The 18,382-nt window shown below is 39.7% G+C and overlaps 1 protein-coding gene across 3 annotated transcripts in view; it reads right to left on the minus strand.

Annotated features, from left to right (window-relative positions):
• Positions 1-672: 672 nt before the first annotated feature.
• The window catches only part of Scyl2 (SCY1 like pseudokinase 2), a 48,856-nt gene continuing 31,146 nt past the window's right edge, over positions 673-18,382 (minus strand). For all 3 annotated transcript variants that reach the window (XM_060377888.1, XM_060377890.1, XM_060377889.1), the window contains exons 10-18: positions 17,470-17,592; positions 16,061-16,174; positions 12,825-12,957; positions 11,977-12,095; positions 8,453-8,553; positions 5,721-5,787; positions 5,503-5,595; positions 3,559-3,678; positions 673-2,648 (exon numbers count right to left, since the gene is read on the minus strand). In XM_060377888.1, coding sequence (XP_060233871.1) covers positions 2,004-2,648; positions 3,559-3,678; positions 5,503-5,595; positions 5,721-5,787; positions 8,453-8,553; positions 11,977-12,095; positions 12,825-12,957; positions 16,061-16,174; positions 17,470-17,592 — 1,515 coding nt within the window. In that variant the 3' untranslated portion in view covers positions 673-2,003. The remainder of the gene's footprint in view (positions 2,649-3,558; positions 3,679-5,502; positions 5,596-5,720; positions 5,788-8,452; positions 8,554-11,976; positions 12,096-12,824; positions 12,958-16,060; positions 16,175-17,469; positions 17,593-18,382) is intronic.

Genomic DNA, 18,382 nt, shown 5'->3' on the forward strand with positions numbered 1-18,382 from the left:
GGTTGGGCTTTGAGGCTTCAATGGCCCACACCATTCTCAGTGAACCCCCCTTCTGCCTCACCCTTGAGGGTCAGGATACTTGCTCTCAGCTACTGCTCCCGAGCCAAGCTTCCCACCATGATGGGGAAGGCCCCAATTAAGTGCTTTCTTTTGTAAGTTCCCTTTGGTCATAACCAAGACAGGATCCACGCCCTCTGCTGCCTTTGCAGGCACTGCATGCACACAGTACACCTATATCCATGCAGGCCAAACAGCCACACACATAAAAAACTTTTTGAAAAAAATTAAAAATGTCTCAATAAATAGTAGTACTGAACTGTTACAAAGAAATGTTCTTCAATAAAAATTTTATTCCATATAAAACATTTCCCAAAAGAAATATTAGCATAGTGTTAAAAATAAATCAGGTAAAGTTGTGAAGCTGTCTGACAAAGTCAAACACCTTTTCATTTCTTGAATGACTCCTTTGCGTCCCCCAGTCCCACGTGCAGCACACTGAGATCCAAAATGAACGCTGACTCCCTGTTTGAAGTGTGCTTTCAGTGGATGCTGTCAGCATGGTAACAGCAAGAATCTGTACTTTGTAATCAAGTACTGTAACTATGTACATCATGTGCACATGTGTGTATGTTATATATATATTTCCATTTAATAAACTTAGTGCCAACACACTAAACTTCACAGGATTTATTTTAAATGATTTCTGGTTCCAGATAATTAAAAACCACAAATTGTATGGCAGCAACTATAATACATACACAGTTTTCTGGGGAGTTTTATGGTTATCACATAACGGTGGCATATACTTTTTAAAAATACAAATGACGTTTATAGCATAAGGCTCTGTGGTAGGATCAGAAGTTAAAGACACACATCAGAGAAAGGGTCAGAAGACCGAGGTGCGTCCTATTGGAAGTGACCCCTTCCTCCCAGTGACTGACTAGACACTAAAATGTCCAAACGAAAAGTTTCTGGGCCGCCTAGAAAAGAACTAAACTTCACTAGTAGTAGCTAGCGAGGATAGACTTATCACATTCACATTTAATCTGGTGGTAGCCAATGGCTCACTCCTTTTAGACTTGAAGCAACATGGCAGATCTCTCAAAAATTTACTCATTAAATATAGTTTAATTATTTTTTTACAAATCTCCTTTTGAAAATGTAATTGATATATGCTGCAACTTCAGAAGTTTGAATTCAAAATCAAGTATGAAGGCAGTAGTTGAGAAAAATCGTGTCAGAATGCTCTGTCTGTTTTCTGTACAAATCAGTACATAGCTCTTCTGTGATACAACAGGGAAGAAATGATCCTAAATATATTCAAGTAACGGCAGAAAAATACATTGCTATTTGAGGCAGATCATGCTAAAATATAATTTACAATGATTAGTTTGCATTTAGAATGGTTACTGTTTTTTAAACCAATGAAATTAATGTTACATTCTGCAGCACTTTTACCGTTTTTCGTACTAAGCATACATTCTTGGAAAACTAAGAGTGGAAAAAGCAAATGACACAACCCTTTCTCTTCGCGTTACCCACTGTCACACAAATGCAAACAAACCGGCACAGCCTCAAGACTCTTCATGTTAAATGAAGACAAATGGATACGAAGGTAGATAACAGGTGAGCTTCCAGCTACCATCAACTCAAGGTTTTTAATAACAAGAAGATTTACAAGGCAAAATAAACATCTGATTTAAAAACTGCCATTCAGGATAACTCTGTGGTCCTTTTGCACTTTGAGACTAGTAAGGACTGGATCTTTAAAAACCTCAAGAGGCCTCTGTAAGAGGGAGAAAATCCTCCATGCTTTAAAAACGTCAACTTGTTAGGATCCACACAACTTCTATGCTGGCTGGCATAACAGCAGGTGTTTTCTGTCACAGAACAACAAGCCATCTCCCACAGAAGCAGTTTCTTCAAGCTAGCCACACACTGATGTCAATCAGCTTGCCCAGGACTGAAACTGCAGCGACCCTCCAAAAAGCAGCGTGGACACCTCACCCGAAAAGGTCTTTCAAATCATTGCTAGCTGAACTGCTACTGGTCATAGTAGTTGGTGGTTGTGCAAAGTTCTGTGGGTTAAAGAAAGGATTTCCCTGCATGCCAAAGGCAGACTGTCCCATCACGTTCACCGGCGTGACCATGGCTGCGCCGCCCATAACTGGAGAACCTTGAGGAGGTACAAACTGATTCAGCCACTGATTTGGTTTCTGCTGAGACAGCTGGTTCATGCTAACTTTGGGTTTCTGTGGGCCGAAGAGATTATTAAGGGCAGACATATCAGCTGGTCTCTGTTGAGTTTGCTTCATGCCAGCAGGAGGGCCACTCAAAGAACCGAAGTTTGACAGAGTGGGAGGCGCTCCCAGTGTCATCGTGGTCACTCCAGCTGTGCTCGTGCCACTGAAGAAGTTCTGGTTTGGATTGACTGGCATGTTGAACCCTGAAGACTGAAAGCCCATGTTGGCGTTTAGGCCATTTGTCAAATTTCTCTTTGTGTTATCAATTGGTGTAGAATACATCATGCTAAGGCCCGTAGAAGGAACAGAAGTGAAGGTACTTGAAGCAGAAAGCTTAGGAGTGCTGACAGAAAGGCTAGTCAAAGATGACATGTTTTCCATCAATGTGTCTGTCAAGTCCTTAGTCTGGAAAATATGAGTAAATTATTTTACCTCCAAGAAATCCAAATCACTTCCCAATTAGTAAGCATTTGACAGAGGACAGGACAAAGGAAACATTACAGGTAATTTGATGACCTACACCAAGTCAGTAAACTATGGCCTGCAGACCAAAACAGTGACTACTTGGTATTTGTATAAGCAAATTCTGGCAATTGACTTGATGGCAGGACAGGGTTAAGTCTGAACTACAGTTAAATGAAATGCTCCCAAGACAGAACCATACTCTTCTCATTAGAACTGTATTATAAACAGGATAATTTTATACTTTTTAATTTCATCAAGATTTTTGGAGATTTATTTCCTCTGTTCTTCTGTAAGTACCTAACAGTTATTCTCGATTTGCCCTTTAACATGAAAACATTTTTGCTCCGAGGAAGAACTGCAGTGACTGAGAGATGACAAGAGGAAGGGAAGTCAGAACTGAGATCTGACAGTGAGTGGACACTCTGCAAGGAGGAGCCTTCTATGGAGCAGCAGACCAGTGTCTAAAACAGCACCCCAAACACAGAGGGCAATCAACACGGTCAGGCCATGTAGGTGCCTCTCCCTAACCACACTGCAAAGCCAGTTCAAACTGAAAGGCTGGACACAGGCCTCCAGCTGAGAAATACTTAAGGACATGATACACAGCACCCCTGAAAACGGCACTATGAGCCCACAGCTTTTCTTAGAAACCACCAGCTCACCCCATTTCTCTTGTAGCCAGAACTGAGACTAAACATTACATATAGGCAGGTTACTCAAGGGTTGCTGAAAAGCCTTTTCAGTTATATCTTTATCATATTATACTTTGAACACATCTGTACAAACACTATTGTTTAACAGTCTACTCCTCTCCAGTAAGCATGCTTCAGATTATGCAAAACCAGCAAACCTGTTTGACAGGGGCAATGGGAGTGTGCACTTGAGGCTTAAGAGGCTGCTGGCTTTTCAACTTCTGGGCCTGCTCCTGTTCTTTCGCTAATTTCTGTTTCTCTTCAAGTGTAAGCGACCCCTTAAAGCAAAGCAAAACAAAACAAAAATCAACCACAACTTTATACCACATTGGAAAACAAGGTTTTTTTTTTCTGGCGAGGTATATGTATCAGTCCACTTAGCAATGCTTACCATTTCAGTGGAAAACTAGCACTCTAGTGTTGGTGACCCTGAATCCACATCTGACCTCAGTTGAAAACCACAGGATCTGCCATACCATTTCTAGTGTAAAACAACGTTCACTAGAATTAGCAATTTCTAGTTCAACTTTAAAATCGTGGTCCAAAAAGCTATTAAGTCAGGTCTAGTGGCACAGACCTGTAATCCCAGATATTCAAATGCCTGAGGCAGGAGGATCACAAATTCAGTGACTGTCTGGAATACAGAGTGAGTTCAAGACCAGTTAGAACAACTTATAAAGACAGTGTCTCAAATCACAAACTAAAAAGAGGAGCAACAGGGCTGGCTAATGGGTAAAGCAGTTGGAGCACCTCAGTTTGCACTCCAGAACCCAAGAACAGAACCCAAGAAAAGCTAGACACATGTGATCCCAGCATCCTACAGGGAGAGAAAAAGTGGAGACAGGAGAATTTCAGGAAGCACAAAGGCCAGCCAGCCTGGCTACACAGCTGCAAAAAAAGAGATTTTGTCTCAAATAACGTAGGAAGCAAGCAGTAAGACCTGAGTTGTCCTCTGACCTCCACATGCACACCCACACACACACCTACACACACACAAGCACACACAGGAAAAAAGGCAAATGAGATGACTCAGCAGGTAAAGGAGCTTGCCACTGAGTCTGATGACCTGGGTTCAATTCCTGGGTCCTACATGGTGAAAAGCAGTCAAAAAAAAAAAAAAAAAACACGAATGCTCTGGTGTGCATACATATAACTACATACAAAATGAGTAAATAAAAATAAATACAGTAAATTAAGTAAATACAGTAAAGTAAAAAGTGGGCTGGAGATGGAGCTCAGTGCTAGAGTGCTTGCCTAGAAATTTCAAAGCCTTCAGTTCAATCTCAATACCACAAAAAATTTTAAGTAAATAAGCAACGACAGAAGAAGTAAACATTCTTTTGCTGTCGATGTCTGCATCAAGTTGATTATGAGGAAATATCAGGCAATTCCAAGTTGACATCATGCTATACTCAGTAACTGGCAAGGTAAGAGAGGTGTGATGGCGTGAGCCCATGACCACCGCTTGTAAGGGTGAAAACAGGAGACCAAGAGATCAAGGCTAGCCCCTGGCTACTTAGCAAGTTTAAGACCAGCCTGAGCAACATAAGAAACAAAAGCAAAAAGACAACCTCAGTGAATATCTGAAGGTCATAAAAGTTAGGTATTACCTCAGAATAAAAAACAAAGAAAGGCAAGGCTACTAGGCTAACAAAGAATGGGTAGTAACTTGGTATTCACCCTGACAGGAATGCAGGAAGAAAAGAATTCCAATTCTGAAAACCTGGGGCTGGAAGATGGCTCAGTGTTTAGCTCCCAGCTGCCTGCAACTCCAGCACCGAAGGATCCAACACCCTCTCCTGGCTTCTGTGGGTCACTCATGTGGGCAACCTCCCGCCACCACACACCCACACACACACCCACACACACACACTCAGCTACTAAAAAGCAGTAACTCAAGAGATGTGACAGGCACATAGCTGCACATGCAGGCACCAAGCGGACTTAAGTACAAAGGAAACCAAAACAGCTAACACAGTCCTTCCCATTCACAAGGATAGTGCAGACCATTCCTTGTTAAGGAGATACAAAGTTTTTCCCAGCAAATATCTGGTTTATAGAAGCCTCACAATAGAAATATTTTTTTAAATAGAGAAACTTACTCTTTTCTGTTTATTCTGCAGCCCATCTTCTTTACTTTCCGATTCACCACCAGTTAGAAGGTCTGCACCCATGTTATTAAAGGCCTTATCAATCTGGTGAAACACAAGTCCAACACTTGAAGACGTCGCAATAAAAGTCATTTTGTTCCTTAAAGATTAAGGACTATTAAATGAGGCACACTCTTGAGACATTTCCTATAAAATAAATGTCTTCTTACCTGGTTTCCTGCATGTATAACTTTTGTCTCCTCAGAAACACTCATTTGATTTCCTATGTCCAAAGACCTACAAGACGGAGGGAATTAAAGGATAGTTAAAAGAAACACTTTAGCTTCAGTCCTTAGCTCAGATTTCTCCACTAATTTCTACTGTTAATGTCTGCTTCCAATAATAATAATAATAATAATAGTGATGACGATGATAAGATCTGGGCAATGAAAGCCTGAGGACCTGAATTTAATCTCCAGAACTATGCGTGCAAGAGCAATGAACAAAGACCAGAGAATCAACTGGACACTCCAGGGCTAAACGGCCTACAGTAACAGCACAGCAGAAAAAACAGACCCTGGTTCAAAAAGCACAAGGACAGCTACCTCCTAAAAGCTGTCCTCTGAGCCCCATTAATGTGCCATGGCATGAATGCATCTGTGCTCACGTACACACATCACGCACACACTCTCCCTTTTTCTCCCTCTCTTAAAATACACAACAACAGACAGACAGACTGAGAGACAGACATAAATTTTAGAATAACTTCACATGGGTTCTTTCTTTAAAGTCAATGTCTAGGATTTGGGCCAACAGCCTAGCGAGATGGCTCAGCAATTAAGAGCACTTGCTACTCCTCCAGCTGGCCTGCATTCAGTTCCCAGAACCCACATCAGGTAACTCCAGTTCCAGAGGCATCTAATGCCAATTCTGCATTACAAGGTACCTATACACACAGGCGATACACACACACTGGCACACAAACATATAGTAGATAAATGAATGAACCTTGGAGAAATATTTAGACCAGTGAGATGGCTCCACAGGTTAACAGACTTGTGCCAAGCCTGACAGATGAACTCAATTCCCTGGGACCCACACAGTGGAGGGAGAAAGTAAGTCCTCCAAGCTGCCCTGTGACTTCCACACACGCCACGCACACACAATTCATACACATCACATACACATTAAAAATAAACACATGCCTTTTACTTTTTTTAAATTAATTTACTAGAAAAATATAAAAATGAAAAACTTTATACTAGTACACCACAAATCAAAGTAAGTCAGCTATTACTGTTGAAGATTTTAATGTCACTGAGCGACAGATATAGGCTGATGATTAAGCTTAGAGTATAGGGGGCTGGAGAGATGGCTCAGAGGTTAAGAGCACTGGTTGCTCTTCCAGAGGTCCTGAGTTCAATTCCCAGCAACCACATGGTGGCTCACAACCATCTACAATGAGATTTGGTGCCCTCTTCTGGCTCACATGCATACATTCAGGCAGAATACTATATACATAATAAATAAATAAATCTTTAAAAAAAAAAAAAAGCTTAGAGTATAACAGGAAATGCTGTGATATGAAAAGATGTACAGCTTGGAGAGAAAGGATTCAGAAAGGAAAACCAAAAAGGAAAGGACTGCTTTGCCCATCCAATACAAATACTCAACATTAAAATTTTGTTTCAGGCTGAAGGTATAACTTAAGGGCAAAGGTCATGTTTCATATGCGCAGGGCTCCACAGCCAATGCCCAGCAACAAAAATAAATAGTTTCCACCTATAATACATTTCAAACAGTAATTTTTTTTAGTGTTAATAACCAAATCTTATTTATTCAAAATGTTTTTATCTCACTAAAAAATATTTAACAACAGCTAGGATACAAAGTGAATAAACTGTAATAAATAAGAATAATAATATACATTTGGGCAAAAAATATTTTAGTTAGTCAAAGGTGTATGCTACATAAATTTGCTGCAGATATCCTGGAAATAATGTTCAGGAATGTTATATGATATTCCTTACATAATTTTATGCTTGTTTAAAGGGACCAAAAATCTTGATTCTTTATAACTTCAAAAACTAACAAAGCTAGTTAAATTAGCTGTGGGGTGCATCAATTGACTGAGTAGTTTGAGGTCATATTGCATGCCAGTCTCCTCATTTCTCCCTGTGGTTGAGCCACACATGCCTGACTCAATCTCTCTCAAAGAGTAATTTTATGGTGTTAATGCATCCAACCTCACAGACATTTAGAGCACAGACAACAGAGATACCAGGGCTGTTTCATCTGTTACTTCTTGGGTATTCATCTCTGTAAGTCTTTACCTTGTAGTGGGACAGAAGCTACAGATTCTGTCTGGAGACCTTTCTCATGATTCATGCAATTCTCTGACTTTCAGATGCCTCTTGGGGTATCCTTCCCTCATGTGTTTTACACTGGGCCAAATAACACAGTAAAGCTTTGGAATGAATAAAATAGCACTTCCAGCACACAATTTCCATCTTGGGCTTCTTTTGAATGCCAGTGTTTTACAGTAATTCTGAAAAACCCTCTCAAAACAAAAAGGCAAACGCTGAAGTACTACATGCTTGATGAAGAAATGGTAACACTAGGGGGCTACAGATTCCAAAAATACCTTTGTCTTTGTCCTTGCTCTTGGTGTTCAGCAGCCAGACGTGACAAGGCCACCGGCTGATGCTCACAACAGGTTTTCTCAGAAACAAAGTTTTCCTCATGTACATAAAATGCTACAACTATATCATATTCCACACGTGCATACTATTTTCAACAACATCCTATTTTCATGAACTTCAGTTTATGACTCTGTTGAAAAATTTTAAAATGCTTCCTGTACAACAAATAAAAATCCACCACTCTTCCTATTTGATGTTGCAGAAAATCCTTGCTGAGCTGCCTGACCTCACTGACCACGTGCTGCGCGCAGCCTGCTCACCTCTGCTGCTCCTGCATTACGTGCAGCTGCTCCAGCTTAGTCCTGTGTTCAGACTCCAGTCTGCCCAGCATCTCCTTTATGACGGCAATGAAAGAACTGAACTGGCACAGTGAGAGACAGATATGGTGAGGACACACAGTCTTCACTGCTTAGGTAATCAATAAAGACAACTCGGTAAATTAATCCCAACAGCCGCCTCCTCCCAGGGAACAGGACTCACGCACACAGCAAAGGCACAATGAGGGTAGTTCACTTAAACCTGGAACATCAGAGCATGTGTCCAGTCTCTGTATAGAGATGACATGCTCCCTAATAAATCCTTTACGTTCCAGAAAACATGTCTTGGGGAGTGTCACATCTTTATTTATCTAACAGCTACTAGTCAGAGGTTTTATGTAAGTTTACTACTGGCAGCACACACCAGTAATTTGTGCCAGTTAAAAAAAAACTTATTTAATGATACTTAAAAATTCTTGTTTGTTAAAAAAAAAAATTTGGCTAAAATAAGCTTTGTTTTCTGGAAAAATAGAAACATTAAATGTTTACAATTCAACGTTGATAATGGAAGTTCATAAAGTAATCAAATACTACTACAATTTAATGTAAGGAAACTTTCATTATTATAAACAATTTATTTGAATGATACCATATATCACTGAACTGAAAACAGTTTCCCCCACTCCATAAATCTTACAGGCATGTGTGAACACATGTTATGATGCTTTCAGTCTTTACAACTCTTCAAACTACAGTTATTAATATTGTGAGGTTTAATGAGGACCTTAGACTCAGCAAGACACAGAAACTCACAAGACAGTAAACAGCATTCCTGGGGGAGTCAGAACTCATTCCCTGCCCCCCGCCCCTGTGCTCTCTCCACCACATGCTGCTGCCTCCCACCACGTTCCCCAGCAGCGACTTCTTCACTATGAGTGATCAACAGTGTATTCACTTAAGTTTGCCATGACTGACTTTCTGCTAATTGGACTTCTTTATAACTAGGTATAGTGGCCGGGCACAGTGGTGCACACCTGTAATCCCAGCACTAGCATCTCTGCAAGTTCAGGGCCAGCCTGGTCTACAAAGTGATTCCAGCACAGCCAAGGTTATACAAAGAAACCCTGTCTTGACAAAACAACAACAACAACAACAACAAACAAATGAACAAAAAGTAGGTATAGCATAGTAACAAAAAAAAATTATGCCCACAGCTCAAATAACGCAGAGAGTGAACCTATGCTCAGTAACTAAGTACCTACGCTCGGTCCTTACAACACTGTCAGCTCCCGGAAGGCTGCCTCCCAACCCTACACCCCATGTAGACACTAGTGAACTCCCCAGCAGCATACATCAGGCGGATACCACACACGCATGAATTGAAAGCATTCGGCAGAGCCCCTCTGTATCTGCCTTCAGTTGCTCAACATTACACTGTGAGACCCAGCCACACTTTCTCATGGCGCTTGTACAGAAACTCATCTGCTGGTGTTGGAAGGATCTGCCTACAAGGTAGACTTTGGCTGTCTTGGAACTCAGTTTTAAGAATGCTCCCATTACTAGTGAATAAAGGTAGCCTGCAGTACTTAACTGCCTATACAAATAGAATCTTTTCCACCTTATATAAGATATATTTACACTACTTAAAACTACAGCTGACAGAAGAGGGCGCCTCGAGTTAGCACGTTTTATCATGAAATGAATGGAGACACAGACCATGCCTATCTGAAACCCAAAGAAAATAACAAAAGGTAGGAGTCAAATGATTTCAGCAGATAAAAATACCCCACCCCAAAAAGCATAAAGCTATAGGAAATAGCATTTTAAAGAAACCTGTGTGTACTAAATAGGTACCTGGGATTTTAAAATTTATTTTATTGTATTTTACGTCTGACTGTTTTGCCTGTATGTATGTGTGCCTGCACCATGTTGCATGCCTGATTTCCAAAGAGATCAAAAGAGGGCATCAGGTCCCCTGGATCTGATTGTTATGAACCACCATGTGGGTGCAAGGAGCCAATCCACTCCTTCAAAAGAGCAACAAGTGCTCTTAACCACCGAGCCCTTTCTCCAGCCAGAATGTTTTAAAATATCCTAATCAGACATGATAAAAATATCAGAAATGACAAAAAGTTGAAAACTGTTTTAGGCATATTGTACTATTTCTTTTGTTATTCACTGTCTCCCATTTGCCAACCCTCACCTGACATCCAAGGTAAAAGAAAGCATTAGGTCTAGGAACAAAGTTCAAAGGCTTACCTTACTACTTCAAAAGAAATGGAGGGGCTAATTAACTACACATTTTCCTCACCTTCAGAACTCTCCCTGCTCGGCACTCTTCCTCAACGCCCAAACCTTCCTCTGCCCCAGCTCTTCTTTCTTCACTGCTGTGAGTCACTTTTCCATCCTAATTTTATGCTGTCCCTGGCTGTCTACAGCTGGCCCTCATAAAACAGTAACTTTCAGTCTTTTACATGTTTCACTTGACACCAGGTTCTACTGTTCTCTTTCATCATCTTCTCCTCTGGCACTCATTATGATGGGGCTCCAAGAAGAGCAAGCAGAAGAGCCAGCCTTGAGCCTGTACTTGCCAAGCTACCAGTGCACACAGCTGTGAAAGCCACAGCAGAAGGCGTGCAGAGAGATCATTCCATGTAATTTCTGAACACACATCTTCTTTACCACACCTTCAAAGTTAAATACTAAAAGCAGATAGATACTTAAGTCCACCATTATTACCTTACTTTATCTCATCTCATTATGCCTGAATTACTCCCTCTCTGTGGCAGGCAGACTCTTAAAATGGTTCTCAATTATCCTCTTGTTCGTACTATTTATGTCACTATGCTCTCCCCTATTGTTGAGTATGGGTAAGACGCAAGCTTTCTTCAAAACAGCAGACTATGACAAAAGTAACAGGGTATCACACATCCTTCATTACACAAAAAGACACTGTGCCTTCAGTCTGGCTAGAAAAGGCTGTTTAGGAAAGAGAACTATGTATACAGAATTGACAGCAACATCTGGCACACAGCTAAGACCCTCAGCCCAATATTCCAAAAGGAGCCAAAGCCTGCCAACAACCATTTAGTAAGCAAACTAAGAAGCTGATGGGTCCCCAGGTGAAGTTTCAGATAAGACCCAAGTCTTTATTATATCGGGGTAAGAAACCTGTGGTTACAAATTTAAACTACGCTAAACCCTGGTGTGGCTGTCTCATAGAAAATATAAGATTAGTAAGTATGTATTACTTAAGTTATGGTCACTTGCTAGGTAGCAATAATATCCAATCACAGTCTGTGAGTATGTTCGTATCAACATGCAGCCCCAAATTTGAATTAGAGGCAAACTTAACACCATGCTCATCCTCCTCCACTAAGGCCTTTAATGTCTACCCTACTCCATAATCTTTATTAACTCTGCGGCATGCTTTACTTGTTTTGGCCACCAATATCTGTAACATAGTAAAAGCATATAATGCAAACAGCATGCAGGGAAAGAAACAATATACATAAAGATATTCTCACCTGATTGAGGTTGAGATTGTTTTCAATACTCAGGGGAATGAGATGAGGCAGTACTTTTCCAGCCAACTGCTCTTTGGTAATTCCCAATTTCTTGTGAGTAAAAGTACATTTATAAATACCTGAGAGAAAATAGTGTAAGTTTTCGAAGTTAACCCTCATGAAAATATTGTATGTACATCAAGTCTTTTGGAAACTGGTGTGGTAGGAATTTCCCCTTCTTAAAATGAGGGTGTTCTCTTCCGTGTGGACCACAGTGACTTTGGTTGTACCACCAGTCCAGGCTTAGAAACACCATGGCATGTTTATCCTATGCTCGTATGTTTAAGAGCACACAGAACTAAAGGTGTGGTTCCTATAATTCAGTAATCAGGGTATAGATACTTATCTATTTCAGACCTCATACTTAAATTTGGAGCATCTATTTCAAGCCATTTAAATATAGGTACAGTGAAGAATAGAGTCTACACTTTCATTTCTTCTCCAAGTAAAACTCAGTACAGTAGCCTTGCCTCTCGTGCTGTACACTACTTTATAGATGAAAATTATACACAATCACATCAACCTAGATTATATTACTTCTCCCCACTCCCCAATCCTGGAAATCAAATCCAGAACTTGCCCATATCAGTCATGCTTCACTATAGCCCGGCCTTCTGGTCTATCAATGTCAAAAGTCTACTTCTTTTGTTACTAAAATAGAGAAAAGTTATACTGTGTTATTTATCTACTCATTCTATAAGTGCATAATGTCACCTACCTACAAATAAAGTGCAATGATTTTATAGCTTAAATAGTTTATTACACAACTGTTATTAAGATGATATCAACGACATTAAGTTTTCAGCTACCTAAAATCCCCATGAGGACCGCAGGTTCCTTGGAGGGAATCTGTTGTAAGAAGGGTAGGATATCATCAAGTACAAACCACTTATCCAAGTACTCCAAAATCTTTCCTAAACAGACCAACGAATTCACCCGAACCTATTCAAAGAGAAAAACTGCATGTAAATTTGTCATGTAACGTTTTTATAATGTAAAATAAAATACTTAATTTAAATTTAACCTTCAAATAGACATATGCTAAAATCTCAATAAAAACAGATTTACTAAAGGAGATTCTATAAAGCACGGCTTTATTAACAGAAGAAATTCCCTCATTTACTGATTTCTCTGACATGTTACAGAAAGAACTGCAGACTGCTTCACACACTCACCCATTCGTTTCTATGGTGCCAGGGAATGAAACGAAGGCCTTGCGCCTATGAAGAAAGCGCTCACTGAGTGACAATCCCATCCTCTAGTTTGTATCAGGACTTTAAATGCTTTTATATTTGTTTACTAGTAAAACTGAGCTACAAAGGGATATATTCCACCAAGTGGCCAATTTCATGGTGATTCAGCTACTTTATGTGAGGTTCAACTCATTCTTAAAACTATACATTTTAACTGAAAATATCCATATTTATCTATGGCATACATCTATATGCTCCCAATCTCATATGAAATTATATCTGTCTTATATTTCTAAATACATCTTTAATATACTTACTAAAGTCCAACATTTGTAAGCTTTTTTTAATTTATTTATTTTGTATATAATGTTGTGCCTGCAAGTACACCTGCATGCCAGAAGGGGACACCAGATCTCATTACAGACGGTTGTGAGTAACCATATGGTTACTGGGAATTGAACTTCAGGACCTCTGGAAGAGCAGTCAGTGCTCTTAACCTCTGAGCCATCTCTCCAGCCCCATTTGTAAGCTCTTAAAGTTTTTAACTCATTCAACTTTTGATACACATCATACCCTAGGTGTAGCTTGAATTTATTACATTTATTGACTGACTGAATGTGGGTGGTTGTGCACATTCCACAACATACACGTTCTCTTCCTCCAGCAAGTAGATTGTGGAGATCAAATAAGGTCGTCAGGCTTGACAGCATGAACTTTTTACCCACTGAGGCATCTTACTGGCCCTTTTAACTGGGATTTCTATGGCAGAATACCTTGGGCTACAGAGCAAAGCCTAGGCTACAGAGCAAGCTCAAGGCCAGACTGGGCAACTCAGGAGGAACACATCCTATGATAACAAGAAGTGGGCCGGGGCTCAGCACAGAGACACACATCTATAACTCAGCACTTGGGAAGTAGAAACAGAAGGTCACGAAAGCAAAGGTCAACCAATATAGCAAGTTCACAGCCAGCTTCAACCTAGGCTACTTTAGAAACAGAACCTGTACAAAAAGGGGAGTACTTTTCCAGCATGATTAAGAGCCTAGATTTAATGTTGAGTATCAAGTCCTTCCCCAATCCCCAAGAAACTGAGTACCTTTAAGACATGTCCATAGTATTAAATAAACCATCTATCACTAAAACTCCAGTCTGAAAAAACTAGGCAGAAAATAATTCTACTAAAATTGGTACAGGAAATTCTATTAAAATTGGTACAGGAAATGAATCGTTTTCCATTTCTGAAAAATATGGACAACTATTTTCTGAAATTTAAGCACAGAATACCATAAATTCTGAAGGTTTAACCTGTTCTCAGAATCAGTTTATTATAATGAAGAACTAATGCACCTGCTAGATATATATTTAAAAACAGTTTAACTTTGTTTTCCTTTATGGTGTATAAAATACCAGATAAATCACAAAAATATTTCTTGAAACAGTTAACCTAGCTATGTATTATTTTTCTTCATTTCTAAGCAATTTCAATGAATTATTTATGTTTTAGGCATTTCTTAACTACACTCGCCAGAACCTAGAGAATAGGTCTATAAATACAATACAGAAATTCCTATCTGCCACACAAAGGTAAGCTTGGAGCACCGTAAGTTCCATCTAAAATGCATTTTCAAAAGTGAGATATAAGACGCATATCTACTCCAAAATTGCTATTCTAAAATGTATTCACTACACATCCTTATGTGGAGCATGTCTTGAAGGCCCAGGGCCAGTTAGCATTCCCAGAAGGCACAGACATCAATGGGCACTCGCACATGTACCTCTGTACCCGTGCACCCGACTTCTACCTACCCCTGCATACTTATTTATATAAATGGCATAAACCATAAGGCTTCTGAAAGAATCAAAACTATTTTAAAAAGTCAATCATAAAATCAGGACTTTCTGGAAGTATTAGGTTGTGCTCAAAACCATAAGCAGTTAATAACAAAGTCAAAATAAACCCATTTCAGTAATAATTTTTTCCTGCTACTTCAGTACTGTATGTTCCATCTCAGAGCTTTTCTACCAAGGAACAGCAACTGAAATAGATTAGACATCTAGAAAAGTAAATTTCCTGTACCAATATTAAGAGAATTTCCTGTACCAATTTTAGTAGAATTATTTTCTGCCTAGTTTTTTCAGACTGGAGTTTTAGTGATAGACGGTTTATTTAATACTATGGACATGTCTTAAAGGTACTCAGTTTCTTGGGGATTGGGGAAGGACTTGATACTCAACATTAAATCTAGGCTCTTAATCATGCTGGAAAAGTACTCCCCTTTTTGTACAGGTTCTGTTTCTAAAGTAGCCTAGGTTGAAGCTGGCTGTGAACTTGCTATATTGGTTGACCTTTGCTTTCGTGACCTTCTGTTTCTACTTCTGTTTCACTTACACTGCTTTTGTCTATAAGTCTATTAAGCTACTAAGGTGTGTTTTTCTAATTTATACTCCACGAGATAAAAATGCATGAGGCTCTTCAAAGATCAAGTTTTATTAAAAAAAAAAATGTATTAAGTTCTGGGAAATACACATTTCATGAAGGGCTGAAAAGACAGCTTAACAGGTAAAGGAGCTGCCAAACTGCCAATGTGAGTGTGAACCCTGGGGTCACAGAGTGAAAGGAGAGAACCAACTCCCACAAACCACATGCACACTATGGCACTAACACATGCATGCTCACATGGCACGCACGCAAATACATGTACAATAAGTTGCATGTAAAAGTGATACTACTATATATGTTGCCTACAACAAAGGCAAATTATATATTAAACCAGAAGAGAGTTATTTGCCAATGGGAAAATGATGTCAACTAGTGAGCAGCGAAAGACAAACTTTAATGTGTAACTACTTACAGCAAGGGAAGATGTTTGTAAACAGGCATTTTTAATTCTTGGAATCAAAGCATTTTTCATGGACGGGTAGTCTATAAGATTTGCAAAAGTTGGGATGATGTTTAGACAGAGCTCCTATTGGAAAAATAAATATGATCAGACTTAAGGAAGGCACTCACCTTCCTCTCCCACACTCAGCTAATTTGTCACAGTATAAAATAAACTTCTGACATTTTACATTACTTTGTCCTCACAGTAACTTAAAAAAAAGAAAGAAAAGAACAGTTAAAAAATGGCGTCGCTATACAGAACCTGTGACAGTGCTTCAAGGTTATCATTACAACTAGTTCTGCACTGTTGTTTTCCCTTGAGACATTGCTTTACATAGTACAGGCTGGCCTCAAACTTGCACACCTCCTGCTTTTAGCCTAAGGACTAGGACTACAGGCCAGCACCCCCAATTATACAGTTATGGTGCTAGAGAGAGCTGAAAAGTACAGGGGAGTACTCTTTTTATTTATTTTTTCTTTTTTGAGACAAGGTTTCTCTGTGTAGCTTTGGCTGCCCTGGACTCGATTTATAGACCAGGCTGGCCTTGAACTCACAGCATTCCACGTGCCTCTGCCTCCCTGAGTGTTGGGATTACAGGCGTGCACCACCACGCATGGCTGAGGTGAGTACTCTTATCCACTTATCCCGTGATTTAGTGACAAAGAAAAAAAAAATCAACCTTATACTCATAAATCAACTTAGAGAAAGACAGAAAACATAAATGTGACTTGAAATACATGGCAGAAACAGATATATCCCAGGCACAGTGTTTTTCAAACAAATTATCATGTAGCCCAGGCTAGCCTTGAATTCCTGGTCTTCCTGCCACTTTCCCTCAGTGCTGGGATTGCAAGTGTGTGCTACCACACTGAACTCCACCTTCTTTTCTTTTCAATTCTGTATTTGTGTGCCTGGATGTGGGTTTATGCCTGTGAGTCCAGAACAAAGTACTAGATCCCATGGAGCAGAGCTACAGGGAGTTGTGAGCAGCCCAAGCGGGCACTGGGAACCAAACTTCTGTTCCCTGCAAGAGCAATACCTACCAGGTGAGCGGCATACATCTTTAATCCCAGCACTGCAGGCAGAAGCAGACGGAGCTCTGGGAATTCATGGCCAGCCTGGGCTACACAGTAAGACCATCTCCACACAGAACAACAGCACCTGCTCTTCACCTCTCAACCATCTCTCCAGACCCCTCCAGCTTATTCTTTGGTTGGAAGTCAATACACAGTAGTAACACTGAATCATCCATGTAATTCAATAAATATGCTAACTACTGAGTTGCGTATAAAATGTTAAGATTTAAATCTAGAGTATGCCTTACTGTTTTTCTCCGCTGCCTCCAGCCTTCATAGAAGAAAAGCAAGCAGATACTGCACCTGGATCTGAATGGAAGGGGCCTCCAGGGCTCTGTAGACCATCGGCAGGACACTGTTCTTTATCTCATCAGGAGGGGTTTTGGTTAACAGCAAATCCATTTTTTGTAGGAAAATTAACAAAATCTATGTGAGGAATGGGAAGATGTAGTAAATTTTATAATCTTTAAGAATTTCAGTATATGCCAAAATTTAAAGTGTTTTCAGAAGAATAAGTTATGTATTTGATACTCACCATGTTGCTAGCCTGAATGCATGTAAGACAAAAACAGAAATCAAGTCTCTTACATTTCTGTAGCAACACTTACACTATTCTCAACACAATCATTTAAATTACGACTAACCTCAAAGTATCTACAGAAACATATGACTTCCCTATAAGTTCCAACTATCCAGAAAGCTACTGTGTTCAAAAAGAAATAAAAGCCAAAGAGAAGCAAAGTTAGAAAGGGAAATTTTATCACTCAGCTTCTATAAAAGTATTCAAATGAAAAGATCTGTGAAGAAAAAAAAAATCTAAAAATAAACATTTTAATTATTCCTAATATTTTTTTCCTAGCTCCCTCTACATACCTAAATTGTAAGACACACACAAAACTACTTGGGTGAGGTTTTTTTTATTATTTATTTATTTATTTATTTATTTATTTATTTTATTGTGTATACAATGTTTTGCCTGCATGTACACCTGAATGCCAGAAGAGGGCAACAGATTTCCTTATAGATGGTTATGAGCCACCATGTGGTTGCTGGGAATTGAACTCAGAACCTCTGGGAGAGCAAGCAGTGCCCTTAACCTCTGAGCCATTGCTCCAGCCCTTATTATTTATTTTTATATGTCTGAGTGTTCTGCTCACAAATATGTCTGTGCACTACATCGAAGCCAGAGGGTAGCACTGTAATTCCTGGAACTGAA

This window comes from Meriones unguiculatus, chromosome 2 (genome assembly GCF_030254825.1).
Source record: "Meriones unguiculatus strain TT.TT164.6M chromosome 2, Bangor_MerUng_6.1, whole genome shotgun sequence".
In the NCBI taxonomy this organism is placed as follows: Eukaryota; Metazoa; Chordata; class Mammalia; order Rodentia; family Muridae; genus Meriones; species Meriones unguiculatus.